Below are 23,383 nucleotides of genomic sequence, written 5' to 3' on the forward strand. Positions count from 1 at the left end.
CACCGCCCCTCTGCTTGTGGGCTGTAGAAAGATTAAATCAAAATTAAAACATCCTCCACACTTGATTCACTCCTGTGCACTTGACCTTCCTGCACTTTAATCTGCCTCAAATTAATATTTTTGTTGTTTATGTTTTTGCTGTTTTTAATTTATTTATCATAGATCAGATCTGCTGTAATACATGTGCTTGGGCCACTCGCTGATAACCTTGACGACCTCAGTAAACACCTCAGTCTGACAGTATGACCTCACCTTATACAGCTGTACAGTTCTGCCCAGAACGAGCCTTTCAACGGTAAGACAGTAGTTACTCTGCCAGTTTGTCTGCCAGTTCTAAAAAGCAGTTTGCTTGGTCACCAGGTTTAACTTGGCCACTTACTTAGATGTAAACACTTGGTGCATGCATAGATTTATTTAGTTGCTTCATTTGTAAATAGATACAAGCACATGTTGCAATGCAAAGCATGTGTGGCTGTTTAAATGGAACACTTTGCTGTGGTTTTCAAATGTTAAAATGTTTGAATAAGGAAATCCCTGGTTCAGAATGGTGTATTTGTTCTTATTCTACTCATTAAAGAGTTGCTATCAGTATCTGAACTGAGACAGTGGAACTCTTTGAGGTGCTAACAGTTGTGTCTGGCTCTCCAGCTGCTGCTTGGCCATGATATTTATAGATGTGGTGTTCTTATGGTGACAATGGAAGCATTTTGTACAATTCAGGGCTCAGGGTGGACAGGCTGGAAACTCATAATCTTCTACAGCTTGTTTGCTACTAGCTCTTCATGCACTCTTGCTACTGGACATTTGTTTTTGTGGAACGCTAAATAAAGGTGAATAATATCTGCCAAATAGAGCCAGGAATTAAGAGTTCATGATCATTAATGAAGTTGGATTATAGTTTTCATATGGATAAACAGACTGAAACATGTGGGGGTGTTACAGTACTGACGTTGTATTACATTTCAAAGTAATGGCACCTATTCTAAAGGGCAATTATATAAATAATGTTTAAATATTGAATTTATGTATTATTCAAAATTAGCTCTCCTCAGGTGCTCTAAATATAAATGACCACATTATATTAATTATGTTATAGCTTATGTAAATTACACCTTCATATATTTTCTAATTAGATTTGTATTTAAGTAATTTAATATGTTGACAGTAGTCATAGGGTAGGGTGAAAGTATTAGAAAGCACTAAGTCAGATTTGCCTAGAGCAAAATATTAGCAATTTCAGCAAAGAATATTATGTACACATACCTAAGTCATTACCTTAGTCAACACACACATTTCAGGTGAAATTTGTGACTGTATTGATAAATCTTAGAACTTTGAACACATGTGGGTATACCTTCTGCGGCTGTTGTTTTAGTGAATGTTAGAGTTTTTTGGGGGGAAATTAATCCACATTTCCTTAAACATTCAAACCCTCTCATAACCAGATGCTACAAAATAGGCACCAGACACATATACCTAAATATTTACAATATATAATGTATCTTGCAAATTTGAATTCTTAGAACCTCTATCTTGGAAATATTGTTTATTAAATAATCATAATTGGGGGGAAGTAGTTCTGAGGAAACTTTTGTCATTGACATATATCTTGAAACTTCAAATCCAACTTGACTTACTATCATTAAATAATTTATATCCTTTAATAAATTATGTTAAAACAATTGGATATATTCAGTCACCAAACAATTATGTAAAATTCTCACACTCTCCACACCTGTTTCTCTACTTGTGTTTTTGTCTCAAAGTTACTAATGTTATGCTATTAAATAGTATTGAATCTGTGCCATTAGGATACAGCATGCCACAGACAAACCAGAAGCTGGTTGTATATTGCATTACACTTCATGAAAATCCATAACATTTAATCAAATGTAATATTTTTTAGTTTTTGTGTTTTTCTTTTCAAAAGATTTATATTGGAAAGTTTTACGTTTTGTGAGAGAGTAATTCCTAATAGCAAATTGAGCAGCTCCTAATTGGCATGCAAGCAGGTATTATTCACCAAAGGAAAACATGATTCATAATTCATAATTCATCATGAGGGTTGAATTTTGAATTGAGTGGATCATGTCATAGTGGAAGGTTGTATAACTTTGAGATAGTTCAGTCCTTTGCACTGCAATTTGAGCACATTCACAATGAAAGCACATGTCTGAAAGGAGGAGAAATCATGGGGGACACCATTCTTTTGTCTGAGCCACCATGTCCGTCCTGCAGCCCTGGGTTTGAGGGATGAGGGAAGGGTCGGCAGATCCCTTTAAACGTTACCTGGCCTCTGAATAATGACGATAGTGGAGTAGCCCCTCTCCCTAGATTGCAGGGCTCTGTTTGTTTTGATTGCATTTTCATCGCTGGATGTGCCCAACCTGTCAGGAGACAATGGGCAGCCCTGTTAAGCTGTGACCCTTGACCCCGTCCTGTCTGCGAGTGGCCTGGTCTGTGTTTAAGTGGACGCAGTGCAGCCTCTCCCTCAGGCAGAATGCATAACTCCCCAGTAACCAGACACCCACTTACAGCTTCCAGAGAAGCCAACAGTAAATGAAACCCACCCTAAACTAGAGGTGAACAGAACATTTCACCATAAAAAAAAAAAAAAAAAAAGAGTTGTCAGTTGACTATTGTCTCCAATGAGAAGTTTAAGCTGTTTTATAGAGTCTTCAGAGACGATAAGTTGAAATATGTATAGCTAATTCACACTGCCCACAACAGACTCGAGCAGAAATGGTTGTTGGGTTTTGTAGCACGAACCCTATTCTTGTTTGTTGGGGCAGTGTGTCTTTGAGCCTGTATACATACACACCAACATGCTGATTACTCCCAAAAATCAGCATAATAAAAAAATAAAAAATAACACTAAGCAAGAAAAACACGTTCACACGAGATTTTAAAAATAATCATGTTATTCTCCACTTTTCACGTCAAACCGTGAAGAGACATGCGCAAAACATGTGCACATATCAGATAAGCCATAAGGAAGCCAGATGAGGTATTTACATGCAACGCGATATCGGTGAAATTGACAAAAATCTACCTGTGTCGATAATTTTATTCTAAAGCCGTTTATGACTTTATAAAGGAAAGCCATTGAAAGCATTTATATGACATCACACGGTGTCGGCTTGTTAAGCATAATCGGTGTAAGAACATGCATGTTAACGCATTCAATGACGGTTAGAATTCTCAACGTTCTAAGGGGCCGTTCAGATACAATATGTTTTTGCATTTAAAAAGCTAGACACAGCGCAATGAGTGGAACACAATGCAATTGTCTCAATTGATGCATTTTTCAAAGTTATTTTAACTTGAAACAGCATTTTAGAAACTCGTTGCTTATCACAAGAGGCTGAAAAGACACAGAACAGCGTTCAAAGTTGTCTAGTGCAGATTTACTCTTAACTATTAAAACAATGGCCCATATATCCATTTGCCAACTTTAGATTGTTTAAAATGTTAAAAATGTTTTGCCATTTGTTGGGGCAGTTTGATTTAGCCTTTAAAAGTTGATTTGACAAAAGCACTTCTTTAAGAGAAAGGATCATGCTTCCTTGGCTAAATTTATGCTGGTTGAGGAAGTAATGTTAGATGTCTCTGCCACTGGTGGAAAAGAAAAAATTCCAAGGAAATTTGAGCATGTTTTATGCTTTGGTAATTTAACAGAGAAAGACAGTTCCTCAAACAGTATTTCACTGCTGCATGACTCCAGAAGCACTCAACACTCACTCACAGAAAATACTCAGGTTGCAGTATTTGTTTAATCAGGACATTACAAGAGCTCTTACTTATGTTTAATCCAATTAAACACAATTACAAATTTAATTGATGAAATAGCTATTCCTAATTCAGCTGATGATGGATCGAAAAAATCCCACCATAAACTTCACCTGTCTCTTCTGTGGGTGTAAATCAAAACTGGTTTCATATGGAAACAGCCTGGATGCTTTCATGCGTGGGTGCTGCGCCTTTTGTAGGACCATGATATCATTCTTGGCTGAAAATCCCTGTCAACCATGTAATATTTCTAGCTGCAATCAAACATCCATTTGTCCTTTCTTCTCTGACCTTTGGCCGAGTTTGCATCCTCTCTCAACTTTAATTAGATAATACCCTTGGCACAGGTTTTATGATGATAAGGAGGAGGATAATAATGATGATGTCACGACACCAGGGCTGTCAACCCAGCTCTCAGATCTCATTCAGGTATCTGAAACATGCCCTGTCGAAATGTGTGGCCTGAGACAGCAGCCACTCAGCTCAGCACCTGCTGAGAGACCTATATAGTTCTCATGCTCTCACTGACCTGTAATGTTGATAATATTTAATGCAATAACATATCAATGAGAGAGAGAGACATGTAATTCTCATACAGAGAGACCTTATTAGCCACTACATTCTCTGACTTAAAAGAAGTATCTTGTTTTGTGGTATATAGGAAAAGGTAATCCTGACAATTGTAGAACCTTTTAGCACTTAGAACACTATAAATTAAATATAGTATGCCATGATATGATATAAATGACATGCCCCTTAGACTGAACACTTTGCTTAAGTTGCTTCCATATGTTTATAGCCTATCACTTTTAATTGAGTTGTTTGAGCGTTTTTTTCCATTTAGCATGGAAAATTAATTGAAGCTCAGTTGTTGCTTTAAAAGAACAATGATTTTGCTTGCTTCATCACAATCTATTAAGTATTGCAATAAGGAATAAATATGTTTACATATGATATATTTTTACATTGTTGCATATTCAGAATTGTGGGGGACCTAATTAACATTTTAAGACAATTGACCACTAATCTAACTATTATGGAGGAGTCAAGACATATCTAGAACTTAGTTAGAGCTTTATGACATGAAATGAAAAATAGCAAAGTTGTCCTCACCTCAATTGAGTTTAACCTTTTAATGTCTTGATAGAATCAATCAGTGTGGGTCAAAATGGCAATGCAACTATTCAGATGTTAAATTGTGGCTGGACCCACTTCTAACTCAGAAATTAAAGTTTTCCCAAAAATGAAAATTCTCTTATAATTTACATACCCTTATGCTGTCCCAAACTTATATATATATGACTTTGTATTGGTATGAAGAATGTAGTGGTGTTTATGCTGGGTGAGCTTGAAGGTTTTGGAACCCACTGACTTTTTTATAGACAAAAAAAAACTCATAGATCCTCCAAAAATCTTTGTATTCTGCAGAAGAATGAAAGCCATATGAGTTTGGGATGGCATGAGATTGAGTAAATGAACTATTCCTTCAGCCCTGTGCCAACTAACCCTGGTCTTCTCTAAATTATTAGAGGTCATTGAAGTGAACTCATCCTTCAAGCTTTGAGTTTTGGAATCTTTCAATTCTGTATGCCCATTTGGGCTTATTAATGAAACATGAGCATTCATTTGTAAATCGTTCGTGAATCCATTCTTGCAAATTAGTTTGAGTGCAGCAATTTTTCCTAAGAATGGTTTTACGCACAATTTACAGATGTTTTTCATTTTTTTTGCTCATGTGTCATGAATAAGGCCAATTGAGCTCACTAGGTTACTAATAACATTAGCTACAGTGATGGAGTGATGCTGCTGTTGAATGGAACAGTAGGTGTGGCAGTACCATTCAATTCTGCAGGAAATAACTATGAGTAACAGCCAGCAAACTTTGTGGAATACGCCTGTTTTTAAATATCATGATGCATGCTTTTTCTAGGTGGTTACATAAATTTATGTTGCTATCATAACTTGCATACACATAACAACAAAGAGATAACTGAACCTTTCACTCCACAACAGGTATGCATGGAAAAAATTATGGAAAAATATACAAAGATGGCAAAAAGTAAAAAGGTATGGGGTCCTCACATGTGGAAAGCTCTATAAAAATGACACACAAATTGAATTCTAAAGTACCTGTTGTTATCCACAGCTTATTCTATAGCGACTTTCTCTTTCGATTGTACATGTAGTGAGAGACATATTATTACAACTAGTTAAACGAATGGCTGTCAGTAAGAAAGCCACAGCTTTCATTTGTATTTGCTTACTTCCTTAAAAGCCCCTCAGACTGTTCATGTCCACATTGTCAGAAGCAGTGGGGTTTAGATTTTTATCTTACAATAGGGCATTGGAATGCTAATGTATGAACTTGTGGATGCACCATGACAATTGAGTTATTGGGCTTGGCATTTGTACATCTTCCACTGTGCCAAACGACAATGTCTATGAGGCTTAAAGTAAACATTAGGGTTGAAAAAGCTTTTATCGTTGTGACAGGCCTGGCAGCACACCGTTGTCCCAGTAATTCAACTCTAGCATTCACTTTGTGCCACACCTCTTCAACTGAACAAAGACGAAATAGGGTATATACCCTGCTTTTCTTCTCAAAAGATGTTTGGGGAAATGTATGAAAGAAGACAAAAAAATAATTTTATGGAATTTAAGCTGATCTCCAAATGCTGCTTTTGCACCACCTACCTTTCCACCTTTAGGAGATGGGGTTAGTTTTACATGTTTTTAATTACATTGTAAAAAGTGAATGTGAGCATTTCTTTTACAAACCTGATGATGTCTACCTGATATTCTACAATGTATTAGTGTAGACAAACATAGTCAGGTTTATGTAGTCATTTAAAATAATTTCTTTGACTTTAATAAAATCAGGTAAATTACATGTATGTTATCTACTGTATGTTAACTTATGTTTTACAGTGGCCTTTCTACCTTTTAAGAGCCTATAGTTTATTTGATCTCAGACAAATTTTTTAGGCAAAAAATTCTTTATGGTACTATTCAGCATAAATTTTAGAAAAGTTTTTCTTCAAAGGAATGTCTGTTCACTTTACAGTAAAATCAAAGACAGGGATTGCTTTGTATCTCTGTCTAGGAAACAGCAATCTGAAATCCCTCACTCTTAAAGCATGCAGCATTTTATAGGCTTGCCTACATAGTTTGGTATATTAATATCTCCCCACCTCACAGAATGTAGGGGAATTCCGGCCCCACACCCGAGTGCCATCGTTAGATTATGGGTTGACACCCCAACTCCAGATACACACGTACACATACATTTACGAATTCAACCCCCATCCTCAGCCAAGCCCAATTCAGCCACACACATTCCGAATGCTGCATAGTGGTGGTGTTGCTATCATATAGACTGCAAGGGGGAATTCCGCTCTACTTGGTCGGCAGCGTGTGCTGCTCCTCAACAGGAACAATGAGGCGCTGGGCTCTGGTTTGGTGTCATGTTGCAAATGGAGAGGGTCATCTGGTTTTCTCTGACAGTCTTTTTCTCTCTACTTGTCCTAAATGTCATGTTAACACTGGTTATTGGTGTTGCATTAGGCAGGCACCGAGCATGGCCTTTGTGAGGGAAGTGGCAATTAAGAATGGATTATGTTTTTACTTCCTGAGTGAGTGTGATGCCCTCTTAACAGCTTTAACACAAGTGATACTGTATCAGTTTACTAAATGATGTTCACGTTCAAGCCTTACAGCTGTTTGTTACTCTTATTTATAATAGCTTGTTTATTCCACAGAATGACAATTTAGGAAACTACTATTAACTCCATGAAATCGATTGACGAGTGCAGTTTTTTTACTGTGTGCCTGATTTCCTGTTGAATCAAGAAGTTTGGGCGGGACATATAAAAGGGGCTCATCCCATTTTATTTTAAATAGCCCAACCTTCCCTAATTTGCTACTTGCTAGTTGGTTGAGGGTGGTAGTAGGGGGAGGGGCATTCTCATTCCACATAGCATTCGATTGGACAAAAATCTGTCTAGTGCCAAGATGAGTCATCCATTTACTGGAAGATTTAAGCTGTACATTTTAAATGTGTACAAATTGAAATTAATTTTGTCAATGTCTAGAAGTATACTATATAGATGGCCTTAAAGGGATAGTTCACAAAATGAAAATTGTATCCTCATTTACTCACACTCATACCATTCCAGATGTGTATGACTTTCTTTTTTCTGCTGAACACAAGCAAAGGTTTTTAGAAGACTATTTCAGCTCTGTAGGTCCTCGCAATGCAAGTGAATGGGTGCCAACATTTTGAAGCTCCAAAATGTACATAAACACAGCATAAAAGTAAACCATTAGAGTCTAGGTGTTAAATCCAAATCTCTTGAAGCGATGTGTTAGGTGTGGGTGAGAAAAAGTTCAATATTTAAGTAATTCTTCTTTTGTTTTTGGTGATTTGAGTTCTTTGTCCATATCACACCCTACTGGGTAGGGAGGATAATTTATGGTAAAAAAAAAATATTTAAGTCTTCAATTTAAGACTGAATTATTGATCTGTTTCTCACCCACACCTATCATAATCACTGGAGTCTTAAACATTACTTTTATGCTGATTTAAGTGCATTTTGGAGTGTACATTTTTGGAACCCATTCTCTTGCATTGTATGGACCAAAAGAGCTGAGATATTTTTCAAAAAATCTTTGTTTGTGTTCTGCAGAAGAAAGAATGCAATACACATCTGGGATGGTATGAGTTGGAGTAAATGATGAGAGAATTTTCATTTTCCTTCTGCTGTGTTTACATTGAAAAACAGTGCAGATGGATGCAAAAACATGTTTGATGTGAACAGCCCCTAACTTCTGTTTCTTCCTTTCCAGACTGAGAGAACCAGCAGCATGTCTTTCATGGGCTGAAGGTTCTTTCCTGGCCTCCATGTCACAGGGTCAAGGCTCCCAGAATACAGATATGCTCGGACAAGATGTCCTCAACCAGCTACTGGAGATGCTGGACCAGTGAGTATAAAGTACTTCACAAATTCGCTAATATAACCCCAACAAGCAGTCACACCCATTTTACCTGTACATACAGACTGGCATAAAGTGCTCTGTAGTGTCTATGCAAAATAATATAATAAGGAAAGGTGCAGCAATGTGTTGTAAGTAAAAAAAACAGTTTTCTGATCTCTGTTGCAGGTCTGCGCTCCATTCAATGCAGCCAATTGAGCTTAACTTCTCTGAGGGCTCTACAGTTGGATCAGCATCTAATACCATACAGATTAGCATGGACTGCATCACAATGCATGGGCCTGATGAGCCCCTTACTGTGAGTACTTCATTTCACTAAGGACATCATACACTTAGACATTAGAAATTGCACATTTTAATGTGCTTATTGCACATTTAATTTAAATTGCAATCGAACTTGTGTGAATTAAATTCCAATGTCATTCATATTTGAGCATTTATTGCGAGACCCTGTTCTTGGTCACATCACATCATGTCAAGATGTTTTGACCTCTATGGATGAATACATTAGTTGAAAGTTAAAGTTTAAACTGTTTAAGACAGGAAACATTAGGGAAACTTTGGCATATGTGAATTTAAGTAAATGCTTATTTATTTATTTTTTTATTAAAGGAATGTTCAGGGTTCAATAAGTTAAGCTCAATCGACAGTATTTGTGGCATAATGTTGATTACCACAAAAATTTACTTAGACTCATCCCAAGTTTTCTAAAAAAAATTACAATAAAAAATCGAGGTTAATGTGGCCAATTTGTTGAGTTTAAACACAGAAATGTGAAAATTATAATTGTATAACAGTGCTTAAATTTATTCTTCTGTTAAAACTCATGTATTATTTGAACTGTTAAGTTGTTTAATTTTAATTTTTACAGTCATTTTAGGGTTTAGGGTTTGTTTACATTACATGATAACAAAGGTGTAAAATTGCCTATAACACAGAAAAGTGATGCAGTATTATCACACTAAAATCTATTTTATACGCATATCCTTTATGTCTTGTGGCTATGCTTTTGAAAAAGTGAGTATTTTAATGTTCAAAAATTGGCCCCACTTCCATTGTAAATGCTTCACTGGAACCAAGATTTAGTTTTTTAAAGAAAAGGCTGTTGATTGAGCTCAACTCGTATTGAACCCGAATAGAATATTCCTTTAAGGAAAAGAAGCAGCTAAATCAAACATTTGATAACTTGATTTGGTTGCTGGTTCAAAATGCATATGTAATGTAATAGTGATGCCTATTAATGATACTAACAACTATGATTGACTATAAACTCTCTGGGCTATTTTTATATTTTTTCAATTTACTCTTTCTGTACTTTCCTGTAACATAGACTAAAAACACTTTTTATATTGACAATGAGCAAAAGCAGTTCATGCTAAATCTTATCATCGTTATCTGGCTAGTTTTCCTACTCTTGTTTAGCAATTAATTTAATGGTTAAAGTTAAAAAAATCCCCATGCAAAATTTAAAACAAATACATGGGGATTTTTTAAACCTCCCACTGTCTCAGACGGGCTGTTCTTTGATGGGAGCAATAGATTAGGTAGCCTTTTTAAAACCATTCAAGCAAATGTCTGTAATGAAATCTTTTTGACTGCTTGTTTTGGCTTTTGTTTGTTTTGAATGTTTATATACAGTATATAAATTGTTTTATTCATTTTATTTTATATAAAACATTAAACACCAACCAACCAAATTTTGAAAGCCCGTAGGAAATTCTTTAGCAGAGTACCACGATTATTGTATCACATATGAAACTTGATTTTGTTTACTGTGATCAATCAGGTGAATCATTTCAGTAGTGGGGAAATTAGTGGTAAGCCCCAGTTAACACACTCTCACATCTGCTTGTGTAAGTGTTTATTGGGGGTGTTTATGGGTTTTCCCTGGTCATTCTGGATAGTTTTGTTGGTAACAAAGTCGGACAGTATTTATATGTCCAAATCTGGATGAACAGCTTTAAATAGAAAGGGTCTTGACGATGATAGCCTTGATTTGCTACGAAGACACATCAGATTTGAAGTGCTTTAAATGTTCAATTGTGAAATTACATGATAAACAATTGAAACAATCTTTGAATGATCATAAAAATCTGAAGGACTGAAGTGGATCGATGAATTGTGAAGATGGAGGAAATTTACAGCAATACTACACATCAGACAATTTCTTCTTTGGTGTAAGTGATATTTTTCCCTTCACTATAATTTGTTCCAGCTCATTATCACCTTCTTTTCTAGAGTTTACTTGTAAAAAATAAATGTTAGATGACCTTTAACACTCTAAACTGTTCATTTGCTTAACGTTTATGTAACTCAAGCAGAATCTTTGTATCCCTCGGGCACATTTCTATCAACACGTATAGTTTTGACAATGTGTTTATACACAACAGAAGAGGCAGTGGAAAGTTTGGCTTTAAGAGTGTGACCTGTAGCTGAAGCTGAGGCCTTTATATTGTCCTTGGGTATGCAGGAGAATTAGGTGAGGTGGTGGCTCCCCTCCCTGCAGAGGAATGCAGTTGTCCTGCAGTAGAGATGGGGAAAAAGGGAGAGACTGAGCAACGGTTTGCCTCTCTGGCCCTGAGGGATTATCTTTTCTCTTGATCTGGTGATTAATACCCCCCATACTTACACCACCCGCCTCCATCTTCCTCTCAGAAAAGATTGGGCGTGGTGCATTGCATGGCACGCTAACACCCCGTCCTTTGCCAGCTAGCATCTATGTCGACGGAAAAGCTGGGAACTGTGGCAAACTGCCAAACACTGTAGCAATGATGCTCATTAAATCCTGAAAAATAAACTTTGATGAAAGACAACAGCAACCAGCATCTGGCTAATCGGCGAACTCTTTCATTACAAAAATAACAAAATACGAAAGTGGAGTGTCTTCTTGATTAGTCATTGGGCAACATGTGCGCTGTTTGGCTCCCCCAGGGTCCTTGGGATTGGTTGTGCAGGGGTTTTATGGTTTAATCTGAAATTGCTCTTTCTCAGGGTGGTGTGCTTTTTCTGTAGCTGCAGGGCAACTATTTAGCACAGCACCTGTCACTGTGACTGATTGAGGCTTGCGTCCTATTCTCTGGGGGAGAAGAAAGAGGGAAAGAGGGGGAGAGAGAGAGGTGTCGAGTCAGGTAGCATGGAGGAATGTTGCAAAAAGAGTTGCAGAGGAAAGGATGTGTCCTAACATCAAACAGATGATTTCATGGCAAGATGGAGCAATTGCTCAGGTAAAAGCAAAAGACTCACAGCTAAAAAAAAAAGTGGTGAACTCACAGCAATGTTAAGTATGTCAGTTTAGTTGTGTTTACCCTCTGGATTTCCTTATATGTTCAATGTATACTTAATATATATATATATATTAGTTTTTTTCATAAAGTGCAGTTTTTGGTGTCTATTGATAAATATATAGTTTGTATGCTGTCTGCTTTTCATTGGAGGATGGCCATACTCTATAAGAAATTATTATCTACTTTCAACTCCACTCTTTTGATGGAAGATTTATTGTTCCACATTCTGACAGTTAGCCTCGTTTGTATTAGTCCTTTTTTAAGGAGAGTCTAAAGGGCTGCTTCAGTGATATCCAATGAGACGACAACTCCTGAAATAGGTGCTGACAGATTAGTAGGATGGATTGGCTGCCCATTGAGTACATTTTATTTAGTCTGGGCTTTGCTGAGCAGCAAAGATTCAACAGAGTATATGCCTCGAATGCATTCAAGCTGGTGAGGCAATGATGTGTTTAGGCTGTGTTGTGAATTAGCCCATGATTAGTCATTTGTAGTGTTCTTTTCAAGTGGAGCCTGACTCAGCATTAGGTGGGAACACATCACTAAGGCGTGCTGTCTTAGTGCTATCCATCCGCTCTGTGACTACTGTTTGTGACTACTCTGTGACTACATTATATCCTAAAGCTTTTTGTGAATTCTTTTGGATTTTGTGATGGAAAATCAGTCACATACACACAATTTCTTTATTTTTTTTTCATTAAACATATAAAAGCTGTCGGTAGTTTGGTAGTAAATAATGAAGATTTTCATTAACAGATTTTCATTATAAAAGTCATTGTTGTTGTAACACCTTGCGATACGTACAACGAGGCACGCAAAAATAATTTAGCACACATGCAGGTATAGTTTCGTGATTCCATCAGACCAGGTTGGATATTGTTGCAGTTGTTCCAGGTGGCATTTTTATTTTCTTGCCATTTCTTTCCTTGTGTATTGTACATTTCTTTTGCAGAATGGCAAATAAAATCTCTGCTGGTATTATGATTATTTGAAAACTCTCTCAATTTTTGTTGGTGTTATTTAACATAGAATACAGCAATCCCTCGAAGACTAGATGAGGTTCAAAACAAGATAGTGTGGTCTGGTGCCAATTATGCTGTAAAACAATTCTAAAGTTCAGAGTGCAGGTGTTGACTTTTGCTCTCTGATGTCCACAGGTGTTTGACATCACTAACTGCTTATTATCCTGAACTATACAGTATACTGCTACACATGAATACAGATAGTGAATCCAATTATAGAAGAGTTTCAAACCCACTATAGATGGGATTTAACAAACTTAAAGTGCTGTCTGACACCAGAAAGGTTATGTAGCACAATACCATTAGATAATATGTTCACAGAAGAATCTGGCTGTCAAAATATATACTGCATAAAAACAACTCTGTCTTTTTTTTTATCTTTTAATCTTCTGTTAAAAGGGTGATGCAGTGCTTCTTGAACAGGTGTCTTCCAAAACACTAGCCACCTGACACATGATACCTCACTAATCCTTGAGCTCTAAGCCCAAACAGTCCTTTAAGTGTCCATATACACTGATCAGCCACAACATTAAAACCACCTGCCTAATAGTGTGTAGGTTCCCCTCATGCTGCCAAAACAGTGCCAAATTGCATCTCAGTATAACATTCTAAGATAATATTCTTCTCACCACAGAGCGGTTATCTGAGTAGACTTTACTGTTACTGTCAGTTCAATCCAGTCTGACCATTCTCTGTTGACCTCTTTCATTAACAAGACATTTTCATCCAGAGAACTGCCACTCACTTGATGTTTTTTGTTTTTGGCATCATTCTGAGTAAATTCTAGAGACTGTTGTGTGTGAAAATCCGAATAGATCAGCAGTTACAGAAATATTAAAACCAGCCAATCTGGCACCAACAATTATGCCACAATCACTGAGATCACAAAGGATTTTGCACTTAGATCTGCACTAATCAGCCACAACATTAAAACCATCTACCTAACATTGTGTATTTTCATGCACAATCGTTTCTAGAATTTACTCGGAATGGTGCAAAAAACAAAAAACATCCAGTGAGCTGCAGTTCCGCAGATGGAAATGCCTTGTTGATGAGAGAGGTCAACAGAGAATGGCCAGACTGGTTAGAACTGACAAAGTCTACGGTAACTCAGATAACTGCTCTGTACAATTGTGGTGAGAAAAATAGCATCTAAGAATACTATTCTGAGATGCGGGTTGGCACTGTTTTGGTGGCAAGAGGGGGACCTACACAATATTAGGTAGATGATTTTAATGTTGTGGCTGATTAGTGCAGATCTAAGTGCAAAATCCTTTGTCTGCACCACGGAACAGTTTCGGAACAACTTTTTGCAGAACCTGTTTATTGCCTCACAGCAGTTGCCTAATTTAGTTCATTGTTTTACACGTGTGTGTGTGTGTGTGTGTGTGTGTGTGTGTGTGTGTGTGTGTGTATATAAGTGTGTATATATATACTGTATATTCACCTCATAAGTGGGTGTTGATCTGCTAAGCTGCGACTTTGTTCAAATAAGGTAGACAAGGAGTAACGCATAATTTTGCTTTTGTAAAATAAAAATGGTGGCCTAAACTGAATGAAAACAATTGTTCCTGTTCAGTGCACAGTAGCCTGTTTTTTTCCCCCCAATTTGGAATCCCCAATTCCCTCTAGGCCTTCGTGGTGACGTAGTGACTGGCCTCAATCCAGGTGGTGGAGGATGAATCTCAGTTGCCTCTGTGTCTGAGACCATCAATCCACGCATCTTATCACACGGCTTGTTGAGCAACTTACCACGGAGACATAGCACGTGTGGAGGCATCCACGCACAACAACAACGACAACAACAACTTACATTTATATAGCGCTTTTCTCAAACTCAAAGCGCTTTACATAGTATAGGGGAATCTCCTCAACCACCACCAGTGTGCAGCATCCACCTGGATGATGCAACGGCAGACATAGTCGCCAGAACGCCTGCCACACACCAGCTATTGGTGGAGAGGAGATGGTAGAGTGATGTAGGGATGGAGATTATTAGGAGGCCATGATAGATAGGGGCCAATGGGGGAATTTGGCCAGGACACCAGGGTTAAACCCCTACTCTTTACGAGAAAGTGTCCTGGGATTTTTAATGACCACAGAGAGTCAGGACCTCAGTTTAACGTCCCATCCGAAATCGCTGAGCTACCCTGGCCCCCATACAGTGGGCTATTTTAAATATTAGTATACAAGACAAAATGAAAGCATTTCATTTATTTATAAGGCCAGAGCAATGCCTAAATTTGAAATTAATAAAGCCAGAATACTTAAAACAATGGACATTTTCATAATTTTGGGTTTGGAATTTTTTTTTTTTATTAATGCAAAGGTAATATAGCAAAAAGTATAGTGATATGAATGTGCATTAAATAATACAAACAATAAAAAGACCCCCCCTCCCCTCGCTAATAAAAGTGGAAATGCTTCAACAGAGTGGACATCTGATGTAGTCATATGAAAGTCCATGTCTCCCTGAAGCAAAAACGTTTTAGAGGCTTACTTCTCTTGACTGCAGTCGGTGCTATAATTTGTGATTATTAGGTGGGTCAGGTTTAGGGATCCAGCCCTTTGTGACAATTGTCACCTGAGGCTGCCCCTTAATGCTGTCACCTCTGACCCCCATAGGGCACATAAATATTTCAGCTAACCTCTCAGACGACCTAGAGTAGCTTGCCATGGAAGTGCAAAACTGACATTAAAAATATTTTTGTGATCTGTTCATAAAGCTACGGACAGCAATTGTAGGTCATATAAATCAAGAAAGAGCACACAAGTATACTGGAGGATGTACATTCATGTAACATTCATTCTTTTAAATGGACCTGTTCATGAAACACAGTGTAAAGTGTTTTCATTCTTGCATGGGACGTTGCATTATGCATGTATAATATGCATTATGAAATATATATTTAAGCAGTGTTTTGAAATTTGTCTAAATGTAGAAATTATTGCTGTGGTCAGCTTATTCACAAACTTGCAGTTTATTTAATAGTAGTAACCTGCTGTGATTCTAGTACCACAGTAATGAAGGCCTATTGTAGATTGGAGCCAATGTTTTTCTAAAGTAATTAGAAGTTTGTTTAGCTAACTCTAATTGCCCCCATCAAATGAGCTTCTAAATAACATCTACCCCAAGAAGGGTGCTATGAGCTACTGAAGAATCTTAAAGCAGACTGTGTGTGTTAGTTGTTATTAGTTTGAACATGCAATTTACAGAACCATGTGTATTCAACTCATAAAGTTCTTGAAATTGAAAATTGAAATTGGTTGTAGTCTGGAGACGACGCTACACCCAGCGTGTGGGGGTGGTATGGGTTGGGGCTACCACCTACTACCTTTTGTTATACTAATACATGAAGTGATAAGTGAATATTACAGGTTGAATTTTGCACATTTTCCATTACAGCCTCATAAAATATAGGTATGTTGAAAGCACAATTTACTTCTCGAAATTTATTATTGCACAGATCTGCGAAGAGGAGAGGATAATTAACGTTAAATGCCAAAAGCAACTGTGTAGCTACATTTTAAACATTTTTGATACCTTTAACAGTTTGCATTTATGATTTCATAAATTGCATGACTAGTTACTGAAACCTAGCACTTGGTAGTCTGTAAACATTAGTAAATCAACCTGAAAAGAGGTTTAATTCCCTTTCTTCTCCATAATCTGATGGATCTTACACTATCCTTTTTTACATTTAAATATTCACAAAGGAGTGGGTTGTTCTCATCTGTCTGAAACAACATTAGTGTGTTCAAAGCAAATCTACACCAGTCATCTCTGATAGATACAAGATGTCAACTGTAGACCTATTGTTTCGCATGAGACTGTCATAAGGCCATGCTAGAGGCTCTTTGAATGGTGGGGAGGGGCTCATTATTATGCAAACAGGGGCTATGAATGCTACTAGTGCAAGGAATTATGCACTCTTAGGACATTGCAGAACTATAAAGAGGATTCCTTCCAAAGCAAGACAGAATCATGTGTCTGTAGGCATAGTGTTTCACAGTGCAGGTTTTACATTGACTGTCATCATGTCTTGAAATGTCAAATAATTTCTCAAATTATTTAAATACTTAAAAAATATAATAATCTATTATCTAAATTAAATTACATTTTAAATAAAAACTTCAAATAAATCAATTAACTGGCTGACCTCTATGTTGGAGCTAGTTTCATTGCTTGACACTTTAAATATTAATAATCACAATTCTTATTAATTAATTTTAATTATTATGTGATTTACGTGATTTATTTATTTGTTAAAGTGTTTTGTTAATTCAAAAAATTTCAAACATTTTGTTTCAATTTTTAAATGTGGAAAAACTCAAATGCATGCAATATTGAAAATTATTGCATTGAAATTAAATAACTGCATGGGAAAGCGCCTACATTTGGAGCGTACTTTATGACATCTTAGGGTTAAATCTTAAAGGAAGAGCCAGAAGACGAACAACACCTTCCCAAAATTTAGGGTGTGGTATTGGACTCAGGTATTGGACAGGTAATTTCTCAGGCCCTCCCTCTTTGTCCCCTGGTATATATGGCATTCCCATTGAAATCCTATAGAGACTTTAAGCTTGTCCCATTCACCTCTGTAGCCCACGTCACACTTTTAGGAGATAAAATCAGAAAAAGGGCTAATAATCCTGGAGTCTGTGGAGCAAACAGCGGCTGCACTGCTCAACCTCAGCGCCAATATGTTGTACCTGGAGACCAATCCACCCACATCATACAGTGAGGTAAGGCCCGTGTGCTACCACTGCCCATCTGGAGATTATGTTGGTCCCTGTTCTAAATTTGGGGGTTTTAGGGAACCCTGCAGAGTAAATGGCAAAAGTAGGCCTGACAAAGGCATTGTAGAACATATTATGCACTTTCTCTTTTTTCTTTCTTATGGTATTTACCAAAAACATTTGAGGTGGTATTGTTACTGTGTGTGAATTTGTGGTGCTGTGATTTGCAAAGTTGGAATTTCTTATTTTTCTGTACAAGTTTACCAAGTGCTGCATATGTTGCCTAAACATCTTATTTTTTTCCTCAAAACAATGTCTTTGAGTAAAACCATGAGTGAAATTTGAACTGTGAGAAATCATTTTACAATGGAGTTTGTATGTGAAAAATCAGTTGTCCAAATAATGTGTGTCTACAGATAAAAATCGATGTGTATTCTTTTAATGGTTTGTCTAGCTGCTGTTGTGTCTACGCTGTACCGCTCTCAGGTTGAGTCAGGGTATTTGGCAAATAATGGATTTGTCTTAGACGGTGAGACTGATAATCTTGTTTGTATAGAACAATGGGCTGTGATTTGGCAGTTTGCTTTGAGAAAGTACTAATGGAGTTTACTTTTACCCTTAATATCACCGATTAAATGGTCACATATTGTACTGTTTCTGGAACTGCGCTTTAGGTTCCCAAAAATATTTCACGTCATTGCATTGCTGTATCAGGAAATAAAAATAAAAAAAAGTGATTTCTGAAAAATCATTTAAGTGAATGTAGTTGTTTGAGTGAGGTGAGACAATTCTCAATCATGCTTGAATTTTGTGTCACGTTGCTTAAATGTTCCTTAGAATTGTCATTTATAATAATCTCAGATGATTAATTTTATTGAACAGCAGCAATAGGTCCACTTTAACATTGCCATTTGACATCTTGATAAAACAGTGTATTAACATTTCTAACATTGAAAACATTTCTAACAAAATATATTCTTTAACATTTTTTATTTTATTCCTTAAATGGTGCATAATTAAATCAGAATTTTAAATTGTGTCAAAAAAAAGTTTTTCATTCAGTATATTTTATTCTATTTAAATAAAACACAACTTAAGTTTAAAGGTTGAATGTTTTACTTGAGTGGAAAAAGAGCCATTTAAGATCTGTCTGTTTGTTCTCCATTCCTTAATGGCAGGTGGTAGTTCAGTCTGTGACTTCAGAGCTGCCATTCTCTTGCAAAGATTTGTTGTCAACACAACACCATTAGCTCAGAGACAAACCTGAGTGTTGGTAGAAACACAGTCCGGTCCTCACCCACTCTCCCTTGTGTTTATAAAGCCGTCTATAGGTAACCAATCCATTGCTCAAACAGCTTTGATTAATGCTTTTAAACGCTCTGTCTCTCACTCTCTTTAATCATGGTAGGGGTTATGGCTCTGTAGATATGCATGTTTTGAGTTGTAACAGGAGACATGGAGGTACAAGGAATTTAAGAGGAAAGGCTAGTAGTGTTTATGCTTTGATTTACATCAGAAGAGTTAGATGTGTTAAAATTGTGGTTAAACTTTTGCATTTGTCTCCATCGAAAGAGCTGTAGCTGAGGTTCTTTAACTCTTTGGTCATTTGTAAGTGATGTTTGTTGTGGCCTTAAAAGTTTTTGCTCATTAAGAGGAGTTTGGCCCTTAAGATACGTCCATCATTTTCTCATCAGAAAGATGGTTTCAGGTTAAACTCCCCCTCGTCTGTGTGATAGATTGTGGAGCCGCTTTGAAGAATATGTTCATCAAAGTGATCTTGAGAAGCCTGGGAATTGTAATTGTTTTAACTGTGTTGGATACAGATACAATCATCTGCACTGCCCAGCCCACGTAAAGAATAAATCGAGCTCTTCCATCTAACCCCCCTCTACCTTCCCCAATTTAGCGCTTAATAATTTCTACCCCTGTGGTCACTCATCAAGGCCTCAAAGATGTTCTCAACACCCAGCCTGGGTTACAAACTGCCCAGGTCACAGGAACACACCCAGGAATGCAAGCCTTTTTTTTTTCTAAATCAGTCAAATTAACTTTTTTCTCTCTCTTTTCCACTGGTTTAATCTCCCTATTCTACAGCCGAGGTTATGCATATTAACCTGAAGCAGACTGCTCAAGCTTTCACCTGTATTATTAAAGGCTATCGGACCCGTCATGGACATTTTATTTACGGTTCTGCTAAGCATCCTGACATCCCAGGGACTCACGCTCCAAGGAGGCTATAAACAGGGTGGTATTTTTAAGAGCAGCTAAAGCAGTTGTTATATGGATGTTGCACTAGAGAGGAATATTATTTGATCATAAAACACAAGAAAAAAAACTTTCTCACCTTCATATTTTGATTAAATGTAAACTGAGTAAATGCCAAATGAAAGTATGATGAGTTATTATGTGATGGTTTTGTCCACTCATTGATGAATGGAGTGGGCACTTTTAAGTATTTTAGAGTACTATCAGGTTAATTGTGTCCAGCAGTCCCTGGAAAACATCTTTACAAGCTTTAACTGAGAGAAAGCTCTCCACAAAAGTTTTGTCAAATTGCATTTGTTGGTAAAAAAAAAAAAAAATCTAGTTCAGATTTTGCAACAGCACAGTTGATAAACGTCTCACCCCCTTTATTAACATTACATCCTTTAACATTATTGAAGTGCTACTTAAGAACTGAGAAGTTTCCTGGGTAGTTTCCCATATGTATTTGTGACTTGTACTGTGTGTTAAAATAAGTCAGATTTTGCATGAGATCAGCATTTGCAACTGGATTGATGTGGGAAGTTGTATATTTCATCTAGTTCATTTATATACAATTTTAATTTCAGTTAATATATTTAATTCATATATACTGTACATATATTCTGTTTTTAATTTAATTCAGTTTATATATATCCATTTTCGCAATACATATTGTTCCAAAGCAGCTTTATTATTTTTTTACATACTACAAAATGTAATAGGCCCACTATACTATTATTTTTTTAATCTATGATTTTGTAACAATTAATAGACTATTACGGATTGCACAATCTAATCCAAAAACTAAATTATTATAATTAAAAATCTCATTGAAGTCCACCCCAACTCGATTTCTAAAGTTTTCAATGTTTTGTTGTTGTTGATGATGTTGTTGTTGCATTTAAAATGAATGCTCATGTACTGCTTATGGCTGTAGGTAGATGGGACACTCCCCTTCACAGCCATAATGGGATCACACTTTCAGGCTGATTTGCTTGGCCTTACTGTCTCTAAAAGATTCAATTTTGTCCTAATTGCTCCATTGTGGGGAAGTGTGTGTGTGTGTGTGTGTGTGTGTGTGTGTGTGTGTGTGTGTGTGTGTGTGTGTGTGTGTGTGTGTGTGTGTGTGTGTGTGTGTGTGTGTGTGTGTGTGTGTGTGTGTGTGTGTTTGAGAAGCACTGTTGAGGCTGCAGGGTACAGCTTTAGAGTTTAGGTCTACTTTGTGAGTGTGTATGTGCGCCTGCTCTTACAATACACTTCTTTTCATACTGTACACCTACCAACCTGGTCTATTGTTCCTTCAGACAGGCTCTTAAAAGCCAGAGACTCATTGTTTCCAGGAGGCTGAGCAGACTTGTGGCACACACACATACAATGACCCCTGTCTGTACATCACAAAAGGTCCATCTCTCTATCTCTATCCCCAATGGCGCTGTTAGGAAGGTACAGTGAAGTCAGGGAAGTGACCCACTCCCATGTGTACGTGTGCACAAAACAGTTGGGTTTGACTTTGAGTTTCACTCGGGCCACCAGTAGCACCAGGACAATTTTATCTGTCTGATGAGAACAGAGAGGGAAAGAGAGAAAGAGAGACAAGAAAAGATAGAGAAAGGGGATAAGCTTGCAAGCTGGACAGCTGTCTCCATCCATACCTGAAATAAACAAGGGACACAGTTGAGATTAATGACGGTCTAAAGAGCAACACAACCATGGTACCTCATCCAGGAATGTGGCGTGTATAAATGGAAAGGAATGGACAGGGTGGCTGAAGGAGTGGGGCTGGAAAAGTCTGGCTTAACTCCAGAACATTCTTCCTTCTCTCATATGACAGTCATTTTAATTCCTCTCTACGCCTTCACTGGAAGAGGGCAACAGGAGCCATGTGAACTGTGTATCACCCATTCACTGCTCGTCCCCCTCCACCTCCATTTGTTTTTATTGCATCCTCTGATTCATTTATTGCCATCTTCATTCATTTTCATGGACTGCTTGTTTCATCAACAAGATTAAGTCAATAAAGTGGGATGATGACTTAATTGAACTTTAATTTTATGGTTAGTTTGCACATGATAGCGGTAATCTGCAATTGTTACCTCAAGGATCCACTTCCATTTGATATAACTTATAAAAAATATTTTAGTTTGTGTAATTTGTCGGGTTGATTTGTGGGCCCACTTTTTAGTGGTGGAAATATGGATGTTGGATTCCAAAGGTATGCAATGACAGACATTTGAATGATTGCTAATTGATTTGACTTTTATGTTTTAGATATGGTAATATTTTGACAGAACTCTTGAGAAACATTTGAATGACAGAATAACTGAAAATGAATATCCAGTAAAAATCTACATTTTTACACAATGTGTCCATTTCTAGGAACTCAGTTCTTGTGGAAATCCTCCATTTTTGTCATGAGCCCCTTACAGTGTATAGGACATTTTCTCTTACACCAGTACATAGACAGGCCCATTTGATAAACAGTTTGTTAAAGAGAATAACCTCTTGGGTCATAAATATTCCTGACTTATACATACAAAGGCTTTTTTAAGTCAAGCCAAGCACTATGAAGATCTTCTGGTTCTCTAAGCCCACCATTACATCATAGCCAAATGTATTAACATCAAAAGAAGCTGTATTGTGGCAACAACTCATTAATGTTTTGATTAATATTAGCTCTTTTTTCACTTGGCACTGCTAATACCATATGATTTGGTTCCACCAGCGAAACACATGAAAAGACATATGCTTATACGGCATATTTTCTCTCTTTTTCTTCTAGCCACAGTACACAAGCCTGGGGCTCCTCAATAGCATGGATCAGAATGGTGGTTCCACCTCCACCAGCCCCTACAACAACGAGCATTCTCAGAACAATGTTACAGCCCCATCACCCTATGCCCAGCCCAGTTCCACCTTTGAGGCCCTGTCTCCATCACCTGCCATCCCATCAAACACAGACTATGCTGGCCCACACACCTTCGATGTGTCCTTCCAGCAGTCCAGCACAGCCAAATCAGCCACCTGGACGGTAAGACGGTGTATATGTTCACATGTTTGACATATGAAAATGCCCATATGGAATCTGTGCATTCAGAATTCTGAACAAAAACTCTGCAGATTTCTGCAAATTTGGGACACCCATCAATCACAAACTTCGACATATCCCGCTTTAAATATTTATTATATATTTTTGCTAATTTAAAATAATTTTATATGTTAAGACTGTAGTAATCTAAATTCAGTTTAACCCATTAGCAGAAATATTTGCAGTAGTAATGTTGTATATATTTTTTATTTAACAATTAACTTTAT

The 23,383-nt window shown here is 37.1% G+C and overlaps 1 protein-coding gene across 6 annotated transcripts in view; it reads left to right on the forward strand.

Moving 5' to 3' along the window:
- Positions 1-227: 227 nt before the first annotated feature.
- The window catches only part of LOC127654060 (tumor protein 63-like), a 49,477-nt gene continuing 26,321 nt past the window's right edge, over positions 228-23,383 (forward strand). For 5 of the 6 annotated variants that reach the window (XM_052141020.1, XM_052141021.1, XM_052141022.1 and 2 more), the window contains exons 1-2: positions 17,674-17,833; positions 22,851-23,099. In XM_052141020.1, the coding sequence (XP_051996980.1) occupies positions 17,792-17,833; positions 22,851-23,099 (291 nt within the window). In that variant the 5' untranslated portion in view covers positions 17,674-17,791. Of the gene's footprint in view, positions 296-8,634; positions 8,770-8,949; positions 9,080-17,673; positions 17,834-22,850; positions 23,100-23,383 lie in introns of those variants that run through there. The other variant, XM_052141025.1, reaches the window with a different exon arrangement.

This window comes from Xyrauchen texanus, chromosome 13 (assembly GCF_025860055.1).
Source record: "Xyrauchen texanus isolate HMW12.3.18 chromosome 13, RBS_HiC_50CHRs, whole genome shotgun sequence".
In the NCBI taxonomy this organism is placed as follows: domain Eukaryota; kingdom Metazoa; phylum Chordata; class Actinopteri; order Cypriniformes; family Catostomidae; genus Xyrauchen; species Xyrauchen texanus.